We start from the raw sequence: 25,320 nt of genomic DNA on the forward strand, positions 1-25,320 counted from the left end.
TCGCTGTATCCATCAAGTTTGTAACCCTATAAAAAAAAGAGATAAGATTAGTCTGGCATGACTTGTCTTTAAGAAATCTATATTAACCTTTAGTGATCACAGGATTCAAGAAATAAAGAAATGCAAAGAATGTTTTCAACACCATTAAATTACATGGACACAAGACTTGAAATAAATATTTTTATAGTTAACAAAGAAATAGACAACAGCATTTTAGTATAAATTTTTGCATAAAAATGTGTCACAAACTAAATTATGTTTCAACTAATCACAAATATTGCATTTTTTCCAGCACAATCTGTTTCTAAGTTACAAATGAGTTTGAACAAACCACTTTGCTTGCCCAGTACTAATTCCTTAACAATTATTTTCTCCAAGAATAATTTCTCTTCACTTGTTGAAAGCTTGGCACCTTTAGAAATAAGACATCTATGCATATTAAAACATCTGAAAAAACCTTGTGGGTCATAGCACATTCTTATGTATAGTCATGACTTCAACAGCATTTCACAACTTATGTTGCTTAAAAGCTGCTACATGTACTTTTTTTGGTGAGACCCAAGGATCTCACTAATGGAAGGACTACTCTGAATACTCATGTCTATAACATGATAGCAAACTTTCCAGCGACAAAGAGAATTGAACACCTGATGAACTGAATTGTCTTTATTATAACACATATAGGCACAAAGATAGTACAGTATGACCCCATATCTGAAGGGAATATGTTCCAAGACAGTCTGTGGACCTGAAACCATGAAAAATAGTGGACCCTATATTGTGAGGATACTTGGGCCTAAGGCTCACCACAGAACGGACCTAGAAAGGCCCATAAACTCTTCCAGAGGGAAATATTTTTTGGAAAATGGATAAGTAAAACTGGATATAGAATCCATGGATAAGAGGGTTGTACTGCACTGCAATTCAAGGCCTAATACTTCAAGCTGCAAACATAGCAGATAACAATGACATACTGTACAACATGAGGGGCCACATGTCAAGAGATCATTGCAACTTAATTTTGGCTACTTTACTTGGAACGATGCCCCTCTGAATTCAAAAGGGAGTGACACACTCTTAGGATTGCCACCTTAATATATCTTCTTCTCTTGAGTGTATATAGAAAACTATCTCAATATCATCTTAAGCACATTTAGAAAAATATACCTTTTCTACAAGTGCTTTTAGAAAATTATTTATTTCTGTGACCAAAGTTACAACACATGAACTATCTGTTAATATACTCTAAGCATTTTTATCAGTGGAGCACACAACTAAGACATATTCTACCTGTAATTGTGGGACAGAAGTCAATTAACTATGTCCATCTTTCCTTTGTGGGGAACTAAAGAGATCAGCTTCCAAAGCCTATCTGTCATTATGTACCTGAAAAACAACCTTGACCATACTACTAATCAATTGTATCAGGATGGTTCCGTAATCAATTGCAGTGACGATGTTATTTTCCTGACATTTTAGTAGCTTGAAAAGTGCACTTAGTGTATAATTGAAGTATAGTCCCAAATTATGAACAAGATAGGTTCTGTAAGTTTGGTAAGTTGAATTTGTTTGCAAGTCAGAACAGGTACATTTCAAGGATAACTCTAGCCATATATATAAAGGTAAAGATAAAGGTTTTCCCCTGACGTTAAGTCCAGTTGTGACCGACTCGGGGGGTTGGTGCTCATCTCCATTTCTAAGCCAAAGAGCCAGCGTTGTCCATAGACATCTCCAAGGTCATGTGGCCAACATGAATGCATGGAGCCCCATTACCTTCCCACCAGAGCGGTACCTATTGATCTACTCACATTTGCATGTTTTCGAACTGCTAGGTCGGCAGGAGCTGGGGCTAACATATATAATATATAATCCATATATATAGGATTGCTAATACATCTGTGGTGTTTGTTTTGCTATCTGTGCTCCTGTTTAGAAGATTTCACCTCACTTTCCGCTCCTGTGATAATTGGGATTTAAAAAAAAGAATGGCTTGTTGTGGAAAGGAAAGGTGCTAAAGCTTCAGTGGAGACATCTTTTCCCCATGATAACTCTTCCAGAAGTGAATTTCCCTTCCTAGGGATAGATTCCTCTCACTTCTTGATGTCTCGCCCCCATCCTTAACTATGAGTCATTTGTAAGTCAGATGCTTGTAACTTGGGGACTGCCAATATTCATGAAGTTTGTTAATTATCATTTAAACTTCTATTTGTATTTTTAGAAAAGTAAAGGACCCACTAAAGCATTTCTAGTAATATACCTTAAGAATGGCTATTCTGCACATGCAATTATTTATCTTGTATGCAGGACAGCATAAATGTGAATTGCAACTATTACTGTTTATTTTTAATAGTTTTCTGGGGCTTCAATGATCCGTTAAGCATGGAAACTGAACATCATATCTAGCTGCCATTTGTTTTTACTTCTAGTTCCCTGAACCCTAAGATGTATTTCATTATCCTGTAATACTAACATTGTTTTGATTGTTTTGATGCAGTGAAAGTACTGAAAATGAGATTTACAAAGAGTAAGAAAATATAGTGATATACCAATACCGATATGCCATACTGATTTGTATATGGGATGTATGAAGTCAGTAAACATTCTTATCAGTTCAGAAACCAAGACATCAGTTACACAAATTAGCCTAACAACTATGTAACAAAATACACAGTATTTTGGTCACTGGTGATAATCTGGAAATCACTTCAGGTTATCAGTCATCCTTTTAAATAGCAGTGGTGGCCCCTGGGCCCTTCAGATGGCAGTGATACTTTCTCTTCTCTGTAGAATGACCCTTGATTTACCCATGGGTCATATCAAAATCCAGAATTTTGGCCCCAAAATCTGTCCTTGATTTATATACATGAGTATATATGGTAAGCATTATGGTACAAAATGTGGCATTTTCTAATTCTGCACTATGGGGATGCATCTTGTATTGGAATGCATGTTGGATAGTAACAGTACCAAAACTATCCTGAAAAGTCACATTATGCTCAGCAGGTTAATAAGTGAGAAAGTCAACTTGGAATACACACAAAGGACAACCAAGGTAGTGTTGGATTACAATTCCTAGCATTCCTCAGCACTGACTATATTGAGTAGGGCCAATGGTATATTGAGTAGGGCCAATGTAATACAACATTATCTTGGAGGTCCACATTTTCCCCAGCCTTGCCTTAGAGACAAGTTTTTAAATAAAGAAGCCATTTACATGCTAGCACAGAAATAGATGTGTACAATTAGTTAATAGCTTTTCTTAGATATAAGTGAAACTTTGTGGTTTATAAGCTTTTATAACTATTTACACTGGAAGACACTTTAGAAATTAAAAAGTCCACTCTTCAATTTATACTAGGCAACTGAAGCTATGAAATAAACATGCAACTGATGCACTCGGTTATTTCAAAACATGATGGTGCCTTACACATATATGCAACTTCATTTAAAAATATCTTAATTTGTCGTGTTCCAAGCTGCCCTATGTCTACTGAAGAATGTTAGCTTTTTAATATACAGTTTTTATGCTCTATTTGCTGACTTATTCCAATAAAGGACACAGTTTTATCAGATTAACTAAGATTTGTCATTACTAAGTACTAAAATATATGGAATTTGCATTTTTGTAGGAAGCACATTTCCCTTGCTTCTGGCATTGCTTAAATATAAAGTTTAACCCGCTCCACACAATCCATAAAAAATAGAATTTGCTTTTTGATTGTCATGGCTATAATCTTAGCATTAGAATATTATCTTTCAGAGCAAACTTTAGAAAATACTGGCCCTAAAAGAATGCAATAACCATCTGGCACAAATCATAAACTGTAACAGTTTACAGGTCAAGTGTTTGGATACAGCTGCAAAAAAAAGGGGGGAATCTTGATGCGTCTTTGGTCCACATAGAAATATGTATACAGCAAACTGCACTATAGTTCAGCAGCCTCCACCTGGTTTTTACGTTGCCTTACAGAGCTTTGCTCTACTTTGTCAGATTCCTGATGTTCCAATTCATCTTCTGACTGAGATCCTTCAACCGCAGAGTCATCTGATGAATTCTCTTGAGACTCTTCTTCCCCACCTTCCTCGTTGTCTCCTTCAGGCAACTCCTTTTCTGTAACTGTCTCTCCTGCTGCTCGCTGCAGTGGCTCCCGTTGCTCTTCTATTTTATCCTCATTGGGAACCATCAAATCTAAAAGAAGAAAAACTAATAAAATCCAGTCCTCTGATTCTATTTCCTCCACAGTCTATCTTGTAACAAGTGGCTCTCCTGTATGCTGTGATTTTTCCTATTCTTGCGCAAAAAGCAAAATGAATTTTATATTTGTTAATGTCAGAATACGGGCATTATTTTGTAGTTTGCTTATCTCCCACCATATAATTTTTTCTCTCTTTCTCACCAAGGTAGTTATTTCCAAGTTTAAGTGGTTTATCATTCTTTCAGTAGCAATAGCAAGCCATTCACTAATCTCTAGTTGGAAATAAATCTGCTCATTTAGTATTAAGTACTATACAGATTACAGATAAGAGGTGATGCTACAATATGGACTGATTAAAAACAGCACTCCAGTCCAATGTTAAGGATCACAGAATTTTAACTCCAGGCTTAAATTATAGTGTAAATAAACCACATTTCTTCATAGTTGGCAGGAAGCTTTCTAATATACTTTACACATTCTAATACTGTTTTTCCACCACTGGCTTTACGACTCCTCCCATAATACATGCTGCTGCTGTATACTTCAATTTGTTTCTGACTTATGGCAACCAAAAGTAAACCTATCCCAAGGTTTTCTTGGCAAGATTTGTTCAGAGAGGCTTGCCTTTGCCTTCCTCTGAGGCTGAGAGTGTGGTTTACCCAAGGCAACCCAGTGGGTTGACCTCAGATTGAAATCCAGTTCTCTAGGATCATAATCTAACACTCAAACCACTGTTGCTTGCTACTAACATAATACCCAGGTGACTGTAAAATATTCTCCTAATCTGGGTGTCCTAAAAAATGTGGTCACCACAGTAAAATGAAACACTGCTATTGCCATGATAATATATGATGTATGGTTTGAATGAATTATATGAAAGATGTATGGATGGGGCCTAACTGGGCTGAAGACACAATTCTAAGGAGATAAGGGATGGAAAACAACTACACTCATGGGCTGTAACTAAAAGTTGCTGAACTGCTGACATTGATAACAACTGTGACAAATGATTAACTGTTGACATTACTGACCTGATGAACTTTTGGGGAAGAACAACTTGTTTACATTAATCAGAGACAATGGCTCTTTAAATTAAGGAAATATTTACAATGTTAGGAAGGAAGTCAACACAAGGTTGCTTGCGTTTATCAATACCAATTACGCAGAATCAACATCTGGCCAAAAAATTGAGACAACATCAGCGAAATATTGCTATATAAGCCAGCCCGTGCCTGCGTCTTGTCTCTGTCTCTGTTCTATGTTATGGCATTGAATGTTTGCCTTTATGTGTGCAATGTGATCCGCCCTGAGTCCCCTTCGGGGTGAGAAGGCCGGAATATAAATGCTGTAAATAATAAATAAATAAATAAGATACCTTATTACAATCCAATAATTGTGACAGAAAACAGAGCTGTTCAGCCACCATGTTCTATGAAGATGTTTTGTGTGTGTGTGTGTGTGTGTGTGTGTGTGTGTGTGTGTCAGAAGCAACTTGAGAAACTACAAGTCGCTTCTGGGTGAGAGAATTGGCCATCTGCAAGTACGTTCCCCAGATGCTCGGATGTTTCTGATGTTTTACCATCCTTGTGGGAGGCTTCTCTCATGTCACATGGGGACCTGGCGCTGACAGAAGGGAGCTCATCCATGCTCTCCCAGGTTGGATTTGAACCAGCAGCCTTCAGGTCAGCAGCCCAACCTTCAAGTCAGCGGTCCTGCGCAGGTTATGCGCCACCTATGGAGATGGTGTATAGGGAGTGTCAGATCTGCAATGGAAAGCAGAATTCTGGACACTTTGCTTCCTTTTATCAAGGGAAGAGAAAGGTGTGTGTTTTGAGTCATGTTCTTTTTGGTGTTTTGGCATTTTTGAGCTTTAGAAATTTTGTGCATTGGCAGATTTTCAAGGAAGCAATCTGGCCTAACAGGTGTTCTTCATGGTGGAAGAATGGAGAAATAGTGATGTATGCATGAAGATGAATGTTTGTACTGTATGTGAATGCTGAGTGTTGTGAATGAGTCTTCTGAGGCTGTGAGTGATAATGGAGAGATCAGGAGAGGAAGGAAGAACCCTCGCGAGGAAGGCTCACTGGAAGATTTACACAGGAAGAGAATCAGGGAGATTGATGGGGAGTCTTCCGAGGAGGATTCATGTGGGGACTTGGGAGGGGATCTTGAGCTGGAAATGGATGCTGAGGAACTGGTGGTGACAGAGGAAGTTGGCATAGATTGGGCACGGGCTCCGGAGGATCTTGGGGAGGAATCTGGGTCCATGGATGCTGTAGATGCTGGAGAGGCTTGGGTATCTTCAGAAGCAGATCCCACATGGTCTGCCTGGAGGAATGAGGATAGTTCCACAGGTATGGACAGAGTTGGGTGTGGGCAGGATGATGTTGATTCTGATGAGGAGTTTGGGACGCCTGATTCTAGGGCGTTGGCTGTTTGGAGCTCAGATTCTGATGAGGAACTTGGGACACCTGACCCTAGGGCGTTGGAAGTTTGGACACTCAAGGAAACCTAAATAAATTGGGGATTTTTGGCCACTATTCTTTGCGTGTGGCAAGTTGTTGCTGGGCGCCATTGGGTTTCTTGTACGTGATTCTGAAGACTGGCTTGGAACTTTGCAACAGATGTAAGTTTGCTCCGAGTTATTCTTCAACAGAGGGCTGGAATTGTGTGGGTTTTCCTGGACTGCACTGTTATTACTATTTTGAATTAGCTGCTGTTTGCCTTCGTTGTCTTGGCTTTTTGTGCCATCCCTTGACGTGGACCTTCTTGTGATGACTTCACCTTCTGGACCTTGGACTGAATCTCGACTTGGCTTATCTCTTCACTCCCAAACTCAGCTTGGCATTGTTCTCATCTCCGTGGTTGTCTACCGTTGACGACTGCTGGCTTCGTTCCCGACCCTGACGCTGTTCCCTTATCCCGACTTCGGACCGGCTTGACTTCGCTACAACGCTACGCTCCTTTGGCTCCTGGCCTGGCTTCCGTCTCTGCAGTGGCTTGCCGCTAACTTCTCAGCATTTTCCAGTTTTGTTTGTTTGTGCCGCTTTCGGCGAAGAGCTTTTAACCTGGTTTGGGTTTTTGCCTCAGTTTGGAATCGCTGCTGTACTCTTGGGTTTTGGGGAAGGTTTTGGGGCTTTGCGGTGATTTACCTTTGTTTGTTTTGCCATTTTTAGCCCGTTTTGTGTCTTTGGACTGAGTTTAAGTACTTTATGCTAAATCCGGATTATATCTCTTGTTAATCCGGATTATATGCCAGTTCATGTTTTTGGCATTTTTTCTGGTTTGACTGCTTAATAACACTGAAGATTAAGTGTTTTAAGCCTCTGACAATTTACTGAGCTATTTTTGAGTTGTTACTTAAATAAACTATATTTTGCTCTCAGTTGGCGTCTGACCTTTGACACTGAGTAAAAATGTAATTTCCCTTTGTTTGTTAGCCAATGTTTGTTAGCATTTTGTAACATAATGCTTATATACGGTAAGTACTATGGTACAAAATGTGGCATTTTCTAATTCTGTACTATGGGGATGCACCTTGTATTGGAATGCTTGTTGGATAGCAACAGTATCAAAGGTTTGTGAATCTAATGTAGTTGCATAGAATCTGTATGTCTGTTATATCCAATGTTGTCCTTTGTGTAAAAGTGTAAAAGTTCTTATACACCCTCTCACACTAAAATTGCAATAAAATGAACCTTTGTTTAAAAAGTATTCATGATACTACAGGCTCAACATCACTTATGTAGCACAAGAAAGAGGTATAGAGCTGCTTGTCTGACATCACAACTTTTGCATGGAAAAAATAGAATCTGCTGAATAAATTGCATTTTGATATTGTTTGCTTTTATTAATGATCTTATCGGCAATGGAATGCTAACAAAATTGTACGCTGCAATACTACTCTTGATTATGAACTTACCAGGATCTTCTGTTTTGGACTTTGATGGGAAAATGCAGTCTGAAAGCAAAACCAGTATCTGCAAAAAGAAAATATTGCAACAACCTCATTAATTACAACCAAATTGCTTCATGTCTAGATGTTATCTTAACTTTTGGAATTTTTTTAACCATTCATCTATACCTCTGGGCTACATATCTAATTTATATTTAACCACAAATCCATGAAGCTCATACAATTAAACAGTTTACTAAAATCTTAATTCAACAAGTTGCTTGGAAGACCCTTATACTACAATTACAAATATTACACTATGTAACACGATTTTTGTTCCTGGCTTATAAACATCATTTCTTAATTGGCTGTATCATAAAAACATGGAAAAAGTTTATTAGGCTGCAAAAACTTTTTTCTTGTGGGACAGCTTGCAGCACATTTTGCTAAGTTTTTCAATGAATAGCTCATTGAGTCTCAACCACAATTCAACATAGTTTGTGACAGCTACAAAAACAACTTTTAAAGTAGTTATCGCACAATTAAACAGGAAATAATGCTTTAAAATCAGGAGCAGATTTTGGAATTCAAGTGTTATCCCAGAAATTAAGTAATTAGATAGCTCCACTCAAGACATGCCAAGTTTGCTTACACATACACACCTCTCTATTTATAAGGATTATACTTATGATCTAGCTTATAAAGCTGGTTGTATTGAGTGTAACAAGTGAGTGTCAATCATTCTGGATATTGAAAAAAAACTTATAAAAGTATATAGCAACTTTATCTAGTTTACATTACCCGCTTTGGAAGCAAGAGGTGGCAATTTAAACTTTTCCCCACCCTCCAGCTCTCCCCAAATTGTTTCCCCTCTCTTCCCCTAAGTATCCATAAGGAAGGAAAAATGAGATGCAAGCTGAACTTATTCCTCTCTGAAAAAGAATAAATGTCAAAACAGAATTGAAAATACAAAAAATCAACATTAGAATTTGAGATGAATAAAGTTTAGGTTATATAAATAAACTGACGTCTATAAAAGCCATCTGGGTTTACCAGATCCAAATTGCAAGCCCAGAAGTGCTAGACTACGCCTAGCCTGTCCACTTAATTTTGAAAGATGTATAAATGGTTTCTCTCTTAGCCCTCTAATGCTTTTACAGAACTGATAAAATAGTTTGTGTTTTAAAACTTTATATTAGTATAGCAGTATAAAATATTACTTATGGTCTGCAGCATGTATGGTGCTTGGGTGACAGGTTAGATGAAATTAAATACAAATGGTTGATGGAGACAAAGGGGTGCAGTAAGGAAGATATAATGAAAGCAAAGAGGATGAGTGTTAAGCAGGATTAGCATTTAAATGAAGACAAAGACAGAGCATGTCTGGTGCTCAAGAGTGAGATGGGTGAGACTGGACTGTATACTGCATTACTGTATATACCCGGCGTTAGCCAGGTGTTGTTGGGACAGCTGCCTGCTGGCTTTCTCCTGTCTCCAGCTCTGAGAAGTTCTGCCTCACAATCTCCATGGCAAAATTCTGGCAACAGTGGGCAGAGTCTTTTACTTTTCTTTGTCTATTTTCCACATACACCTTCTGCATCTCTTTTCTTTCTTTCCTTCTTCCCTTGCTTTCCCTCATAAACCTTCCTCCTCTTCTTCCTTTCATTTCTCTTCCCTTTTTCTTTCTTTCTTCCCTCCTTTCCTTCATCCCTTTTTCTTCAATTCCTTTCTCCTTTCCTCCCCTCCCCTCGTACCTTTTTCCCTTTCCTTCTTTTGTTTCTTCCCCCCTTTTTTCTTACTTCCTTATCTTTTTTCTTCTTCCTTATCTACTGTTCATTCATTGCCTTCTTTTTCCTCCTTTCTCCTTTACCCTCATACAAATATCAAGCCACTTTATTCCCTTTCTTTCCCAGTGACATCACAGAGAATAATTTCATCTAACATCAGGCAATCCTTCATCTAGCCTCAGCCAATCTTTTTTGTTGTTATTCTTTCCCTCAGTTCTGGGCCTGAAAGGGGTGGATATATATATTTTTAGTTCAAACACCTTGATTATTTTAAATTGAGTAATAAAAGATATTTGTGCCAATTTGGTCCAGGTCTGTCAAGCCACGTAGGAGCTTCTTTGGTAGCAACCAACCTACAAACTTTGACTTTTATATAGATAGATAAAGACTATTAGCTAAGGGTTACATCACTAGAGGTAGTTAGGAGTGGGATCATCTCTGTTGCTTTATCTGCAGATCTCTACTAGGACCAGCAAATACTTTTCTCTTAACCCTACTCATTTGTCACCATTAAACCTCTTTTTCTAGACATGTTTTCTGATGTGGTGATGACTTTATAAAAAAGGAAATCAAGAGCCATAAATACCTATTACAAACTTCCAAGCACTTATATTACTTAGTCAATAACCCATTTGACTAAGAGGCAACATGACAGGCCAGCCATCAAATAATAATAATAATAATAATAATAATAATAATAATAAATTTTATTTGTAGACTGCCCTATTTCCCTGAAGGGACTCAGGGCGGTTTCCAACATATATGGCAAACATTCAATGCCAACGAGAAAATATATAAAACAATTATATCAAAACAGAACACACTGAACAATATAAAACCACCTAGCTTTGAGCTTAATAACAGACAAAATATTTATTACTTCACTGTTTACAAAATCAGTTCCTGTCACTGAACGAAGCAGATTCAATTACACCACCATTGGAATTTATATGAGATGCTTATTTGCAGTAGAATGCTGTAATTTTTTGACAGTAAAAACTCTCTACATCTTTTTTTCATAATATACACATAAAATATTTCTTACCAAGCCCAAGATAAGACCAACCAATAAAGTGCCCAGTATGAAGACAGCATAGGAAACCCAAATGTGAAGTCCAAGAGTGTCTGTTAAGTAGTTGTGGATTTGCTGTAAAGACGACAAATTAACTTATGTCACCAATGGTATGATATGACATTCAGACAATTCATCAAATTAACCAGGCATATTCTAACGCAAAAGAACCGTTTTTTAAAATCCTTTTCACATCTTAAAGATCAACACATATAAAATGGTGTAAGATTTTGCAGGCTACAGCATACTTCATCTAGGGAAGAGCTTCCAAACAATGACATTAAAGGAAAAGGAAAATGCAGAAAATAGAGGTAAAAGGTAAAGGTTTCCCCTGATGTTAAGTCCAGTCGTGTCCGACTCTGGGGGTTGGTGCTCATCTCCATTTCTAAAGCCGAAGAGCCGGCGTTGTCCGTAGACACCTCCAAAGTCATGTGGCCGGCATGACTGCATGTTGCGCCATTACCTTCCAGCCGGAGCGGTACCTATTGATCTACTCACATTTGCATGTTTTCGAACTGCTAGGCTGGCAGGAGCTGGAGCTAACAGGGGGCGCTCACTCCAATCCCGGATTTGAACTTGGGACCTTTCGGCTTGCAAGTTCAGCAGCTCAGCGCTTTAACACACGGAGCCACCGGAGGCTCTGTGTGTTAAAGCAAATGTCATGTTTGTGCCCATTTACTCACTACAAATTGACTTAGCTAACTCCTTATATAATTAAAGATTTTTTCAGAAGCCACTAACAAAAAGACTGTACAAACTGACTCAGTGATGTCAGCCAGTTTCACACAAAGTACACAAATAAATATCCATTGTAAATTAAAGCTTATCATTGATTATATCCCACAATGATATGATAGTGTCAGGGGGCAATTCTGCAGTATAGAGGCTATATACCAGACTTTCCCAAAATGGTGTTTTACCTTGACTAATAGATTTATAGCCTGAATTATCTGGAGGACATCAGGTTGGGAAAGGTTTTAACTGAATGGTATAATGGGAAGAAGAAGACATGTTCTCAAAATTAACTCTAGCACTATGTTAGGTGTGCAAATTTCTTAGGCTGGTGGAATATTTGAGAACATGCACTCCATACAGAGGAATACACAACCCACCATACTACTTAATAAGCATCTTGCTTACTCACCCTGATCCATCCAGATAAATAGAAGAGTCCTGCCATTCCATGCATCCTAATGTGAAAGTCATATAGTTAGTTCAGTAGTGAAAGACAGTTACTCCTCAATAACCTAAATGTTCTTGCATGTTCAACTACAAAGTATTATTTCTCATTTTTCTTGACCATCTGAACACTGTTTTTAGTTTACTACACCACTGTATACTGCTAGGACACCAAGGAAGAAGTCTTTCAAATATAGAAAGGGTGCATTTTGATCATTATAAAAGCTAGGTGAAAATATTTATTATTTATATGTTTCTAAAACTATATCCTGCATTATCTCAACATGATATCCAAGACAAGCCATTCTTTCAAATATTGAGGCTCCAAGCTACTCAGAAGTTTAAACACTGCACATAGATAACAAATTTTTTGTTAAAGGTCCATGAGTGATCAACATATAAACATGGCCACTGTGGAGAAGTCATAGTTATTATGTTTAATTTTAACTGTTAGAGTATGTATTTGTGTTTAGTTGACACAGTAGCTGAAACAGAAGCCATCTTGTTTCAATCCACAGAAGTGCTGTTACCAAGGAGATGGAGCTGGCTAGCTCACCAGAGGGAGAAGTAGGCGGAGCCACAAAAAGGAAAAAGTGGGAGTTAAAAAAAAAGAAGCCAGGGAGTGCGTGGCTGGAGGCTTTTCAGTCAAGAGGGGCTGAGGAGACAGGCCTGACCAAAAAAAATCTTTAGTCAAGGCAGACTAAAGGGAGCCTAGTCAAGATCTCTAGTTGGGAAGGACTAGTGATCAGGAATTTGATTGGTAGATCAAATTAAAGGCTTTTATTGTAGTTGGGACATTGTTCACTAAGGAGCTCAGCTGAGGTTAGAGCTCGCTACAATTTATATCATCAGTAGTAGAGTGAGAGGGGAAGTACACCAGAGACTACTGTTGTGGTGGTTATAAGAGTTATTAAACCACTTGTTTATCTAAAGTTCCATAAGTAAATCAGTCAACCTGCAACCATAAGCTTTGTACACAATAAACTTGTTCTTTGTCAACAACCGACTCATTTCATCTCATCTGCGTCTGTGGAGCCAAATTTCATTGGTGATAATTCAAAAGCCTCACGTTGGTGGCAGTTACCTTAACAAATCACCTAATTGGGGAAGAGCAATAGTCACAGTTACCTCAGAAAGGGAACAACAACACAGAAATCCCTAACTACAGAGAAAGAGGCTGGGACCTTGAAATAAAGATCACCCCCTGTAATCCTTCCCCTCATATAAAGGTGATATATATATAATCTAGAGGGATTAAAAGATTCAAAAATCCCCTCAGCAGTGGAAACAGCATTTACAATTTGCTTTGACACCATTACAATTGGTTTGAGTCTTCCCAATTGGCGTTAGCACCATCACAATTGGTGGCAGCGTTGGGATTGAGTCTTCGTGATTAGATCAAACCATCCCAATTGGAAGTAACGTCTGCGCAGCCACCATTACACATATTATACCAATATTTCTGAATAAGCAGTCCACAATCTCATTCTCAGATCATTAAGTGAAAACTGTAGCAACTGAATGTCTTTTAAAGAACTGCATCAACCAACAAGCCACTTCCTGGCTCAGCTTAGCGGTTAGTGATGGTGTTTAAAGCTTGGATTAGCTTGGAATGGCAATAGTTGAAAGACTCTGTGAGTATACACCCATCAAAGTACTGTGGTCTCCTGATGGCTCCCTTCTCTAGCCACTTTAGCACATTGAGAAATTTCTCAGTCATAGGAAACTTTAGCCTCCTTTTAAGCATGGAGAGGGACTGAACTCATCACATGAGTTAAACTTTCTCTGGCTGTCATACATAGCCCTTCGTGGTTGAAAAGAGGCAGAAGTGTCCTGAAAGGAGGGAACTCTAGCAATCAACCGTATCATATTGAGAAATTTCCCCCTCGTAGTGCACTTCAGCCTCTTTTGTAGCATTGAGAGACACAGAGCTCATCACATGTTCCAGGGTTAAAGAGGCAGAAATGTCCTGAAAGGAGGGAATTCTGAACACAGGCCAGCAGTCATGTTCAGAGCTCCTACCTCTTATCACACTTTACTCCCATCTTTACAACTGAAAAACAGGTGGGATGGGAACCATCAAAGGTTCCCCATCCTGCTTCATTGCCCAACTGTCAGCAGTCTGTTGTATCCTATGGGGTTCGGTGCAGAACAATAGGATCCCATGAAAAGCAACAGCTTTAATCTGACTCACTGTCTGTTGTATCTTCTGGGGTTCCATGCAGATCAATAAGATCCCATAGAAACCAATAGTTTTAACCTGAACCCCTGTCTTCTGTACCCTATGGGATTTGGTGCAGAACAATAGGATCCCATGGAAAGCAATGGTTTTAACTTGGATCACTGCTTTTTGTATCCTATGAGGTTTGGGACAGATCCATAGGATACCATTAAATAAGTGGTTTTAAACTGGTGTCAGTCTCCTTTAATGTAAGGGGCTTTGGGGAGGGCAAGTGATCTCTTGGTTTTCGGATATTGTTGTTTCTCCTGACTAAAAAAAGTAATACTGACCTTGTGATGAATGTAAAAGATGAATGCATTGCCAGCTCTTAAGTTTCCAGTGTGAGTTTGATGGGGAGGCAGAACTCCAAATGGGGCAATTTTCTCGCTTAAAGAGACGATTCTCTCCCTTAGAGGGATGGTCACCCATGCTTTCCCCACTCAATGTGATGAGGTGGTTAGCTCATCCAAAAGGAGTGATGCATTATGCAGATATACAACAGGGATTTCTTGCTGTAGAATGCCCTCCATTTGATCAAGTGATACTGACACCAGCTTCTTTATAACAACAAACTAGCTGTGCCCTGCCACGCGTTGCTGTGGCCAATTGGAATTGCACTGAATAGCCTTGCTGCTTCAAAACCTGGCTGCTTTCTATATAGGCACATCCTTCCTTGGGCAGGTTGAATGGGACGGAGTAGCCTCGTGGCTTCAAAACAGGAGGGTTTTCTATCTAGGGGGAATTTTGGTTGGCCAGGTTGAACAGCCCTGAATAGCCTTGCTGCTTGCAAGCCTGGCCGCTTTCTACCTTGTGGAATTTGTTTGGCCAGGTTGAATAGCAATGGTCTCAGTGCAGCAAGTATGAATGCTGCAATTAGTTACCTTGATTAGCATTTAATGGCCTTGCAGCTTCAAAGCCTGGCTGCTTCCTGCCTGTTGGGAGGTGTTAGCTGGTCCTGATTGTTTCCTGTCTGGAATTCCCGTCTTCTGAGTGTTGTTCTTTATTTACTGTCCTGATTTTAGATATTATATTGTTCTGTATTGCTATACCACAGTAATTATTACATATTATATTTATAATCTTATATTATCTGCTTAGAAGTGGATTATATGAGCCCCCTTCTACACAACTTTATAAAATCCACACTGAACTGGATTATATGGCAGTGTAGACTCAAGATAATCCAGTTCAAAGTAGATTATCCTGCCTTGGCATTCAGGGTTATATAGGTGTGTAGTAGGGCCTTGAGTCTGCACTGCCATATAATCCAGTTCAAATCAGATAATCTGTATTTTATAGGCAGTGTGGAAGAGGCCAGCAAGGATTACATTTAAATAAATAAATAAATGAAATACACATTGGTAAAGATACAGCGAATGCAAACCTGTATCTTTCTTCAACACATTAACGTCACAATATATTCCATAAAGTCGTAAGAAGAAGCAGGAATGAGAAGACAATGGATAATTGCAGTTTGCAACAACAGTCATTTCTTAAAACCTGAAAGGTAATTACAGTTTAAGACAAGAAAATATAAGATAATTACAGTATAGATGATGGGGACTTCCATCCTGCCACAGGTTCTACAGCTTCCCATTTTTTCTCCAGGATATAGCCCTCTAGATCCTCGAGTGACCTTGAGCCACGATATCTGCGGAAAATTCCATCCTTTGCACTGAAAATAGATAACAATGTAATTATACTTCCAAGGCTACAAGTGCCAGGGCACTGCATGCTCACAATTCTAAGTACAATCTTGAGGAGAGGCCAAAGAAGCAAGTCCACCTGTTCATACTGCCTCCTCCCTAGGTCTTTATCTCTGTGCCATTGTAGCAGAACAAGTACAAGAGTATAGTGCGCATGTGTTGGACAAAAGGAAGCAAACCTCTACAGCAGTGGTTCTCAATCTGGTGTCTCCAGATGTTTTTGGCCTACAACTCCCAGAAACCCCAGCCAGTTTACCAGCTGTTAGGATTTCTGGGAGTTGAAGGCCACAAACATCTGGGGACCCCAGGTTGAGAACCACTGCTCTACAAGCTTATTTCTTGCTATTCTTCTTTCTCTTTTAACTTGATGAAGGGAAGATGGATCCTTGTCTGTAATCTATGTTAGAATTCAGATTTTAGGAGAAAAACCCTAATCAAACAACACACACTGAACACTGTATAACTTTACTTTATTAACACAACAATTTCAGACTAACTTAAGAATTGTGCAAATAAACCACTAAGAATCCAATGGCTATAGTGATGTTTGCCTGCAAAGAGGTAAATCCCATTCTAGTTCCAGTGGTGGGTCTGCTGTAATTTCCACGCTTCAACACATTGAATTCAGTGCAGTCTTGTCTCCAATAACTGCACTAGGGAATATGTTCCTCCAATTGCTTATAAAGAATACTGTTCCCCATGAACATGAAAAGGCTTGACATCTAACCTTTTCAAGGCATTAGTTGCACCTCCACTAAGAAGTACACTTAACAGGATCTCTAATTGGTAGACTGCTATATTGCTTCTGCTTCTCCATTACTTTGTTGTCTGTTTCATCCTCACAATGCAACCCTCATCACAATCATACAGAAATATTGTACTGCAACAGCAAACAGTGGTTATTGTCAGGAAAAATGAAGTGAGGTACTTACTGGTAGATAGTGGGAAGTGTAGTGACAAAGAAACGACCACTTACGCCTAAAGAGTAAAGAGGTTTTCTTCAGTGGGGTTTCTTTAAGTGCATTATCTTGCTTTTCTAGACATAATTATTAACAGCCTCAGAACCAACTTGTTAAGACATATTTTTAATGAAAGGTTTTAACTAAGGTTACTTTAGAATACATTCCAGTGAATGACCAAAATTCATGATCCATTGTGTTTCCAGATGACTGAATATACAGTTCCTTATATACTACTATACAGTACATCAACAATGGAAGGAGAAACAGCTGGCATTCCTCATTGCAGATTAAACTTTTACAGATTTTATTAATACGATCTTTCTAGTGCAACTCTATGGTCAACTTCTATTAGAGACTAATCATAGAGTTATGGAGCAGATGTGCCCCAGAGGACCTCAGTGTGTGAGACGGATTGCTCCAATCTCTTGTAGTCCCAAGGGCCACATACTGAACAAAACTGGAAGCTCAAGCCAGAGGTTTGCCTCCCCTACTCTACTGTGTGGCAAGTAAGTATGGCTGAGAATTTTCACAAATGAAAGGCACCATTTTAAGATAATCCTCTGCTTTATTACAGTTAGTTCCAAATTAAAACTACATTTTTAAACCTACCTGGTTCCTGTGTAACATCCACCTTGCCCACATTGAGTTCGAGGTCTTTGCCATTTCTCGCAAATGCTTCCCATGCTGATTCCATCTGCTGGCAGGCAGGGCACCAAGGGGCATAGCTAGAGAGCAAGAGAGAGAGACAGTATGAAATCAGCCCAATACACACTTTCTTATCTGGTTAACTGTATTGATAAAGTGTGTTAATGTGGCTTTTTAAACAATACAAGCCCTATTTAATGCACCAATATTGTTTCCAAAAGAATTCAATCAAACTGAATAGATTGTTGTACAGATTTTTTTAAAAAAACTGTTCAGAAATTTCAGTTGGCATAAAATACTGATTCCAGGATGCTGCCTACCACTGAAGCAGTTCAACCCTAATGTTTTACATTACTTACATTTATTTCTAGGCTTGATTTAAAGTGTTAAACTAGACCTTCAAGACAATAAAATGAGGTGGACATTATTTGAGAAATATGCTTCCCCATGAAATTGCTTAGCATTTAAAGGTGGCTTTGGAGGTCTTCCTAGGCCCCTTCTACACTGCCATATAAAACAGATTATCAAATCAGTTAATCCACATTATCTGCTTTGAACTGGATTATATGAGTCTATACTGCCATATAATCCAATTTAAATCAGATAATCTGGATTTTAAATGGGAGTGTAGAGTGGGCCAACATTTCCCTCTGCAAAACAGAGACACCCATATTGTCACATTCAGTGTGTACATGTATGCCTTCAAGTCACTTCAAGACTTATGGTGATAATGGACAATTTCAAAGGGCAAGGAATACTCGGGAGGTGGTTTGTTATTGTCTTCCTCTGAAAAATAGCCTACAACATCTAGTACTATTAACATATAAAATAAATATTGGAAAATGTTTCCAGCTCATTGTTTCCATCAACCACTACCAAGCCCTAGATATCACAATGATAAGCCACTAGGCTCTATTATAATTCCAAAGTGTCACAAAGGCCAATACTAGTTAAAAGAGAGCAGCATATTGAAGGTGAAACCTTATCTTGATTTCTGTCACATATGGGTGCAACAAATTTTCACCTCCTTAGTAACAACTCACTGTGGCAGGGTGGAGAAAAAGAGAACCTGAACAATACAAACATTGGGTTGCTGTATGTTTTCCAGGCTGTATGGTCATGTTCCAGAAGCATTCTCTCATGACATTTTACCCACATCTATGGCAGGCATCCTCAAAGGTTGTGAGGTCTGTTGGAAACTAGGCAAGTGGCGTTTATATATCTGTGGAATGTCCACTGTGGGAGAAAGAACTCCTGTCTATTGGAGGCAAGTGTGAATGTTGCAACTGACCACCTTGATTATCATTAAATGGGCTTGCAGCTTCAAAGCCTGGCTGCTTTCTTCCTGGGGGAATCCTTTGTTAGGAGGTGTTAGCTGGCCCTGGATTGTTTCCTGTCAGGAACATATTTCCTGCGAGATGGGTATCAATAGCAAATGTAGTCCAGACAAGTGACTTTATGTTTAGGTTTTTTTAAAAAACACTATCAGCTCTCCTTCTGCGAAATTTGTGGCTGGACTCGCCCACCACAGTAGCATTTAATGAATTGGCAAGTACTTCCCCTCCCAGCAGCTATTCTGTACATTCAATCTCAACAAAACCAATAGCACAAAACACTGGTGACTGTATTCTATCAACCGGGGTTTCTGCAATGGAACAAATGCTTAAGGGTGTGTGTGTATGCATCTGAAAAGGAAGTGAAAAATGCCTAGATTGACCTTCAACCACTGTTACTACTGTGTATCAACAACAGTAATTCTGATTAAGTAAGAACACCACTTTAACAGGCAAGTCATTGTTATTCAAGGGCATGGCCTGCTGAGATATGCAGATGCTGCCCAATTTCAATAAAAATCAGAAGAAATACATGTTTGAGAAGAAAGCCAGAAGAAGTTCAACAGGGCTTTCTCTGAAATCACTGTGCATTGGAATGCAGCATTTATGCTTAACAAGGTTGCTTACTCAGCTTTAAGGAGTTAAAGGAATTTTGAGATATTTTTGTATTATCTAAGAAATTAACATTTGCTAGCTGTCACAATAAAAGTTCTGTTAAGTTACACATTTTAAAAGCACAAAAGCCTTTAGGGTCTTTCTGTTATTTTGACATTTTAACTAGATACAGCTGAAATATATTGGCATAGCCCTTTATGTTTCATTATTTTCAAACAAGGCTATCCTCCTTCACAAACAGTAACATTGTATTTCATAACTTTAAAAAAGCATATCTTGAATTATATGCCAACTTTCTATAATCTAGGTTCATTTTAAAATCATAAACATGTCTAGTTTCGTATACAGATAGCAAGAATATCTTCAACACATTAAGCAGGGATGAGAAATTAAGCTGCTAGATAAAGATGAATGATAACATTTAAATAGAACAACATTTTATTAGAACTATGCTCCTGAGAGTAGATTATTCTGCTTTGATTTTTTTTTTTAAAATGAAACATAGTCTTACATCCAGGAATACACCTGTTCAATTTCTTATTTGCTTTGAACACATAATGAGTGTTCTTGTTTACTAAAGGATTTACTTCTGTGCCACACACGTTCACCAGGGACTAACTATCTAGGAATAAACAGTGAGTGTGGACTCAGATAACCCAGTTCAAAGCACAGGGGTCCCCAAACTAAGGCCTGAGGGCTGGATGCGGCCCTCCAAGATCATTTACCTGGCTGCTGCCCTGTTTTAGACTTAGGCTCGCCCAAAGTCTGAAATGACTTGAAGACACACAACAACAACAATCCTAATTAACTTGACTATCTCATTGGCCAGAAGCAAGCCCACACTTCCCACTGAAATCCCGATAGGTTTATGTTGGTTTAAAATTGTTTTTATTTTTAAAAATTGTATTGTTCTTTCATTGTTGTTGTTATTGATTTTTGCACTACAAATAAGACATGCAGTGTGCATAGCAATTTGTTTGGGGTTTTTTGGGTTTTTTTCAAATGATAATTCGGCCCCTAATTTTCCCTAAAATTTTCCCTAAACAGCAACATACTGTCCTGATAAAAAAGAAAATATGACACTGCATCACGCCTAAATGAGGTATTACTTTCAATATGTATTTGTTGATGTGACTGATCAATCAGTCACATCAAAAAAAAGTACAAAACAAAACAAAAATTCCATATACATAGTTTGTGATAATCACCACAAAGGTTACTTTTATAGGCCCTTAGAAAGCATGTCAATGAGTGATGGTGCCTGACCAAGCCACATCTCCCAGGAAGCGACAGCAGTGAGCCATGGTGATTAAAGTGGTATCAAGATACATTAATTCTAGTTTGGATGCACCTTGATGTAGTTTAGATGTAGCCACAATTTAGGGCCCTTCTACACAGCCATATAACCCAGAATATCAAGACAGATAATCCACAATATCTGCTTTGGATTATCTGAAGCCCCTTCCACACAGCTGAATAAAATCCCACATTATCTGCTTTGAACTGGAATATATGGCAGTGTGGACTCAGATGACCCAGTTCAAAGCAGATATGGTGGGGATTTTTGCCTTGATATTCTGGGTTATATGGATGTGTGGAAGGGCCCTACAATCCCACATTATCTGCTTTGATTTGGGTTAGATGGCAGTGTGGCCTCAGATAATCCAGTTCAATGCAGATATTGTGGGATTTTATGCCTTGATATTCTGGGTTATATGGCTGTGTGGAAGGGCCCCGAGTCTATATTGCCATATAACCCAGTTCAAAGCAGACATAGTGGGATTTTGTACAGCTGTGCAGAACGATAGCAGTTTTGCACCATTTTGTCCAGGAATGCTGAAATTTGTAGTGTGGAGCGCCACTGAGCCCTGACTGTCAGGGCGCTACAAGCCCAGATATGGGCAAACTTTGGCCGCCCAGGTGTTTTGGACTTCAGCTCCCACAATTCCTAACAGTATCGGCTGTTAGGAATTGTTGGAGATGGGAGTCCAAAACACCAGGAGGGCTAAAGTCTGCCCATGCCTGTACAAGCCCCAAGATCAAGTAGCATTGACCCAGTCACGGCGGTTCAAGCGGTGCCATGCAGTGCGCCTCCTCCTTGCCAAAGAGACTCACAATTCCACCATCCAGTGGCCCTGCAGCAGGAGGCTCCAGTTGGAGCCGCGTAGCTCTAGCACTGGGCTCAAGGAGAGCGACGCGGCCTGGTCCTCCGGGGAAAGAGATGACGACGCCCAGGTGGCCCCACACAGATACAGCAGCAGCAGAAGAAGCGTCGCCGCCGTCGCCCTCTTCTTCCTGCCGTCCCGGTTAAGAGAAACGGCCCCATTCGCGCCCGCCGCCGCCATCTTGAAGGAAATCAAACCGCCGCCAAAGGGACCTCCGCGTCTGTAGAGAGGGAGGAGAAGGCTATAGAGTTCCGGCAACACGACGGAGCAGCCCACTCTTCCGGTTCCCGTGCCGAACGAATTCCAAATAAACATGTCACTTACTCTAACCACCCAAACTTTACGACTTCCGGCTTCTTGAAAACGGGCATGTTAGATGCTTATCTTAGATAATGTTTAGATAATCATCTACCCACCCCCTTTTTTTAATTCTTCTTTCCCTCCCCCCTCCCTTACCTTAAATATCTCTCACTTTTTCCTTTAGTCCATGTCTATGTATCACTGCAAAACCTTAATAAAAATATTTAATAAAAAAAAGAAAAAGAAAACGGGCATGTTAGAACTATGCTGGCTAATAATCAGGCTCGTATCCAGAAAAAAAGTTAGGGAGGGTTTTTCCCCCGAGATAAGTTTTGAGGCCAGTGTCTCCTGATCTGGCAGGAGATCTCAATAAGGCCCTGGAATTACCATCATTATGCAAAGTTGAAATATTTTGGCCACATCATGAGAAGTCAGGAAAACTTGGAAAAGATCACGATGCTGGGGGAAATGGAAGGAAGAAGGAAGAGAGGCCGACCAAGGGCGAGATGGATGGACAGTATCCTTGAAGTGACTGGCTTGACCTTGAAGGAACTGGGGGTGGCGACGGCCGACAGGGAGCTCTGGCGTGGACTGGTCCATGAGGTCACAAAGAGTCGGAGATGCAAAAATTCTTCACAGGTAATAGGTCCTGAATCATTGCTTCCTCTTGAAGCCAGATCTTGTTGACCACAAAGGATAATAATCTACGCAATCAGAAGAAGTTTCTTTCTGTTTTCTTCTTTTTTCTTTTTTCCTTTATCCCCTATTTGGATATCAGCCAGCACGCCAATGCCTTACATCAAGAAATAGTTTTCTAAGATCTACAGAGGATCACAGGAACACCTCAGCAAGCAAGAGTCCAAAAGTGGCAGGCTAGTACCTGGAACCTCAATCCATGACTGACACCGGATGAGAGAGACTCCCCTGTGCACACAGAAGACTGGGCGACTTTGAAGGCACTGAACAGGCTTGATAATAATAATAAGAAGAAGAAGAAGAAGAAGAAGAAGAAGAAGAAGAAGAAGAAGAAGACAAAGAGTGAATACCGTAAAAATACACTGCAAAACAGATGAGAAAACTGGCAAAAGAAGCCTCTCCATGGACAGTTCCTAGAAAAAATTGAGGGCAAACTGACAAGGAAAAAATATAATAATAATAAATCTTTATTTATATCCTGCTTTTCTCCCACAAAGGAACCTGAAGCGGCTTCCAACATACTAAGTACAGTACAAAATAACAGCAATTTAAACACATATAAAACATATAAAACAATAAAAAACATAAATATGCATTTTAAAAACAATATATGTTAATGTGGAGTCTTGGCAGATCATATCATATTGCACTTTGCACATGGATGTGGCTCACAAATGGAACTTTGAGAAATGAGACAGAGGGCCTGATTCTTGCAGCCAAGAACAAGCAATTACAGCAAATGTCATCGAAGCCAGTATTGAAAAGTTGACTGCAGATTCAAAGTGTAGACTCTGCAAGGAAGCAGATCAAACAGCAAAGACACTAGCACAAGCCAGTCAAGGTGGTCCCAGTGATCACCTGCCGTCCCGGTTAAGAGAAACGGCCCCATTCGCGCCCGCCGCTGCCATCTTGAAGGAAATCAAACCGCCGCCAAAGGGACCTCCGCGTCTGTAGAGAGACCTAAAGACCTTGGCCAGCACTTGAAAACAATCAGCGCTGACAAAATTACCATCTCTCAGCTGCAAAAGGCCACCCTACTCAGAGATGCATGCATTATTCACCGATGAATCATAGTCCTACTAAAATACTTAGGAAGTATCTGACGTGTGATCCAATAAAAGAGCCAGCTTGGTGATCTTGTTTGCTGTGTACTAATCTTGTTGTGTATCGATGATGATGATGATGACGATGATGATGATGATAATAATAATAATTTATTTCTTGACCACCTCTCCTTAGGGCTCAAAGAGGGTCACAATATTGTAAAATACACATTCATCCCAAAACATTATTTAAAACCCATTAAGATACATATTAAAATATGAAATAAAATCCATATAAAATCCAAATTGAACTGGATTATCTGGCAGTGTAGACTCAGGGCCCTTCCACACAGCCAAATAATCCAGAATATCAAGGCGGACAATCCACAATAACTGCTTTGAAATGGATGATCTGAGTCCACACTGCCATATCATCCAATTCAAAGCAGAAAATGTGGGATTTTATTCAGATGTGTGGAAGGGGCCTCAAAACATATTGGCTCCAAGTTTTTTGCCTTGTGTCTTCCCTATCGCGCCACCTTCTCTTCCTGCACATGCGTGGATCCTAACAGCTGCAAACGGGAACCGGACGTCTTGCAAGGGAGCTATTACTTCCCTAATCCCTTGGGAGCAGAGAGTTGCTGCTCTGTAGGAGTCACTAGAAGCGAAGGAGAGGCTTGGGAAAGGGAGCAGTTACCGTAATCTGCCTATTTAAGGGTAGAGACAAATTTTGTGCTCCGAATGGGAATCTGCGTAGAGTCCATTATCATTATGTGGGAGGCATCTCCACTGTAGAATGAATGCCTTTTGATACCATTTTTAATTGCCATGGTGGGATTGCGCTGTGGGAATTCTGGGATTGCGCTGTGGGAATTCTGGGATTTGTAGTTCAGTAAGGCAAGAGTACTCCGAAGACCTTGTAAAACTTGTCACTCACATAAATGAATGCACACTTGCACCGTGTGCTTCCTAGGATGTCTGTAGCTCCATCCTGCATTACCTCTGGCTTCTCAATACACAAGCTTTCCTTGGTTTGGATAGTGGCTGATTGCCTTTACTCCTTAGATTGATGCAAGAGCTACACTATGGAACAACATTTGAAAATGTTTCTGTTCCTGATTTGAAAGTGTTATTTCCTGTTTAATTGTGCGAGTGCGATACTTTGTTTGCAAGCAATTGTTATACTCCAGAACCTTTGTTTTTTTGAGGTTGCCACAAACTATGTTGAATTGGTTGAGATTCAATGAGATATTCATTGAAAAACTATAGCAAAATGTGCCGCAGGATGTCCCGCAAAAACAAAGTGTTGGCAGTTTAATAAACTTTTCCCATGTTTTTATGATTAAACCAATTAGGAAATGACATTTATAAACCAGGAGCAAAATCGTGTTATACAATGTATTCAAAGAACATCTGGAGGCACCATGGGTTCCCTGTTGTGGCCTAAGCTAATCAAAACTATTTAGTTTTAGGGCAAGGGGAGAACCTGTGATGCTCCCAGATG

At 39.5% G+C, this 25,320-nt stretch overlaps 1 protein-coding gene across 1 annotated transcript; it reads right to left on the reverse strand.

Moving 5' to 3' along the window:
- Positions 1-3,818: 3,818 nt before the first annotated feature.
- Positions 3,819-22,064, reverse strand: tmx4 (thioredoxin related transmembrane protein 4). The gene is made up of 8 exons (XM_003215340.4): positions 21,728-22,064; positions 17,628-17,743; positions 16,989-17,034; positions 15,897-16,025; positions 12,095-12,140; positions 10,924-11,025; positions 8,119-8,176; positions 3,819-4,189 (listed from the first exon to the last, which is right to left on the reverse strand). Exons 1-8 carry the CDS (start codon positions 21,955-21,957, stop codon positions 3,927-3,929), a joined length of 990 nt encoding a protein of 329 aa, XP_003215388.1. The 5' UTR covers positions 21,958-22,064; the 3' UTR covers positions 3,819-3,926.
- Positions 22,065-25,320: the final 3,256 nt, after the last annotated feature.

This window comes from Anolis carolinensis, chromosome 1, assembly GCF_035594765.1.
Source record: "Anolis carolinensis isolate JA03-04 chromosome 1, rAnoCar3.1.pri, whole genome shotgun sequence".
Lineage (NCBI taxonomy): Eukaryota > Metazoa > Chordata > Lepidosauria > Squamata > Dactyloidae > Anolis > Anolis carolinensis.

Bases quoted from the DNA above. Each gene is read 5' to 3' on its own strand.
- tmx4 (XM_003215340.4), bottom strand. From the start codon at position 21,957: ATGGCGGCGGCGGGCGCGAATGGGGCCGTTTCTCTTAACCGGGACGGC. The intron at 16,026-16,988 runs GTAAGTACCTCA...ATCTATTTTCAG, and splicing joins ACACTTCCCACTATCTACCA to TGCAAAGGATGGAATTTTCC. The intron at 12,141-15,896 runs GTAATTATCTTA...CTTTCACATTAG, and splicing joins AAGTCCCCATCATCTATACT to GATGCATGGAATGGCAGGAC.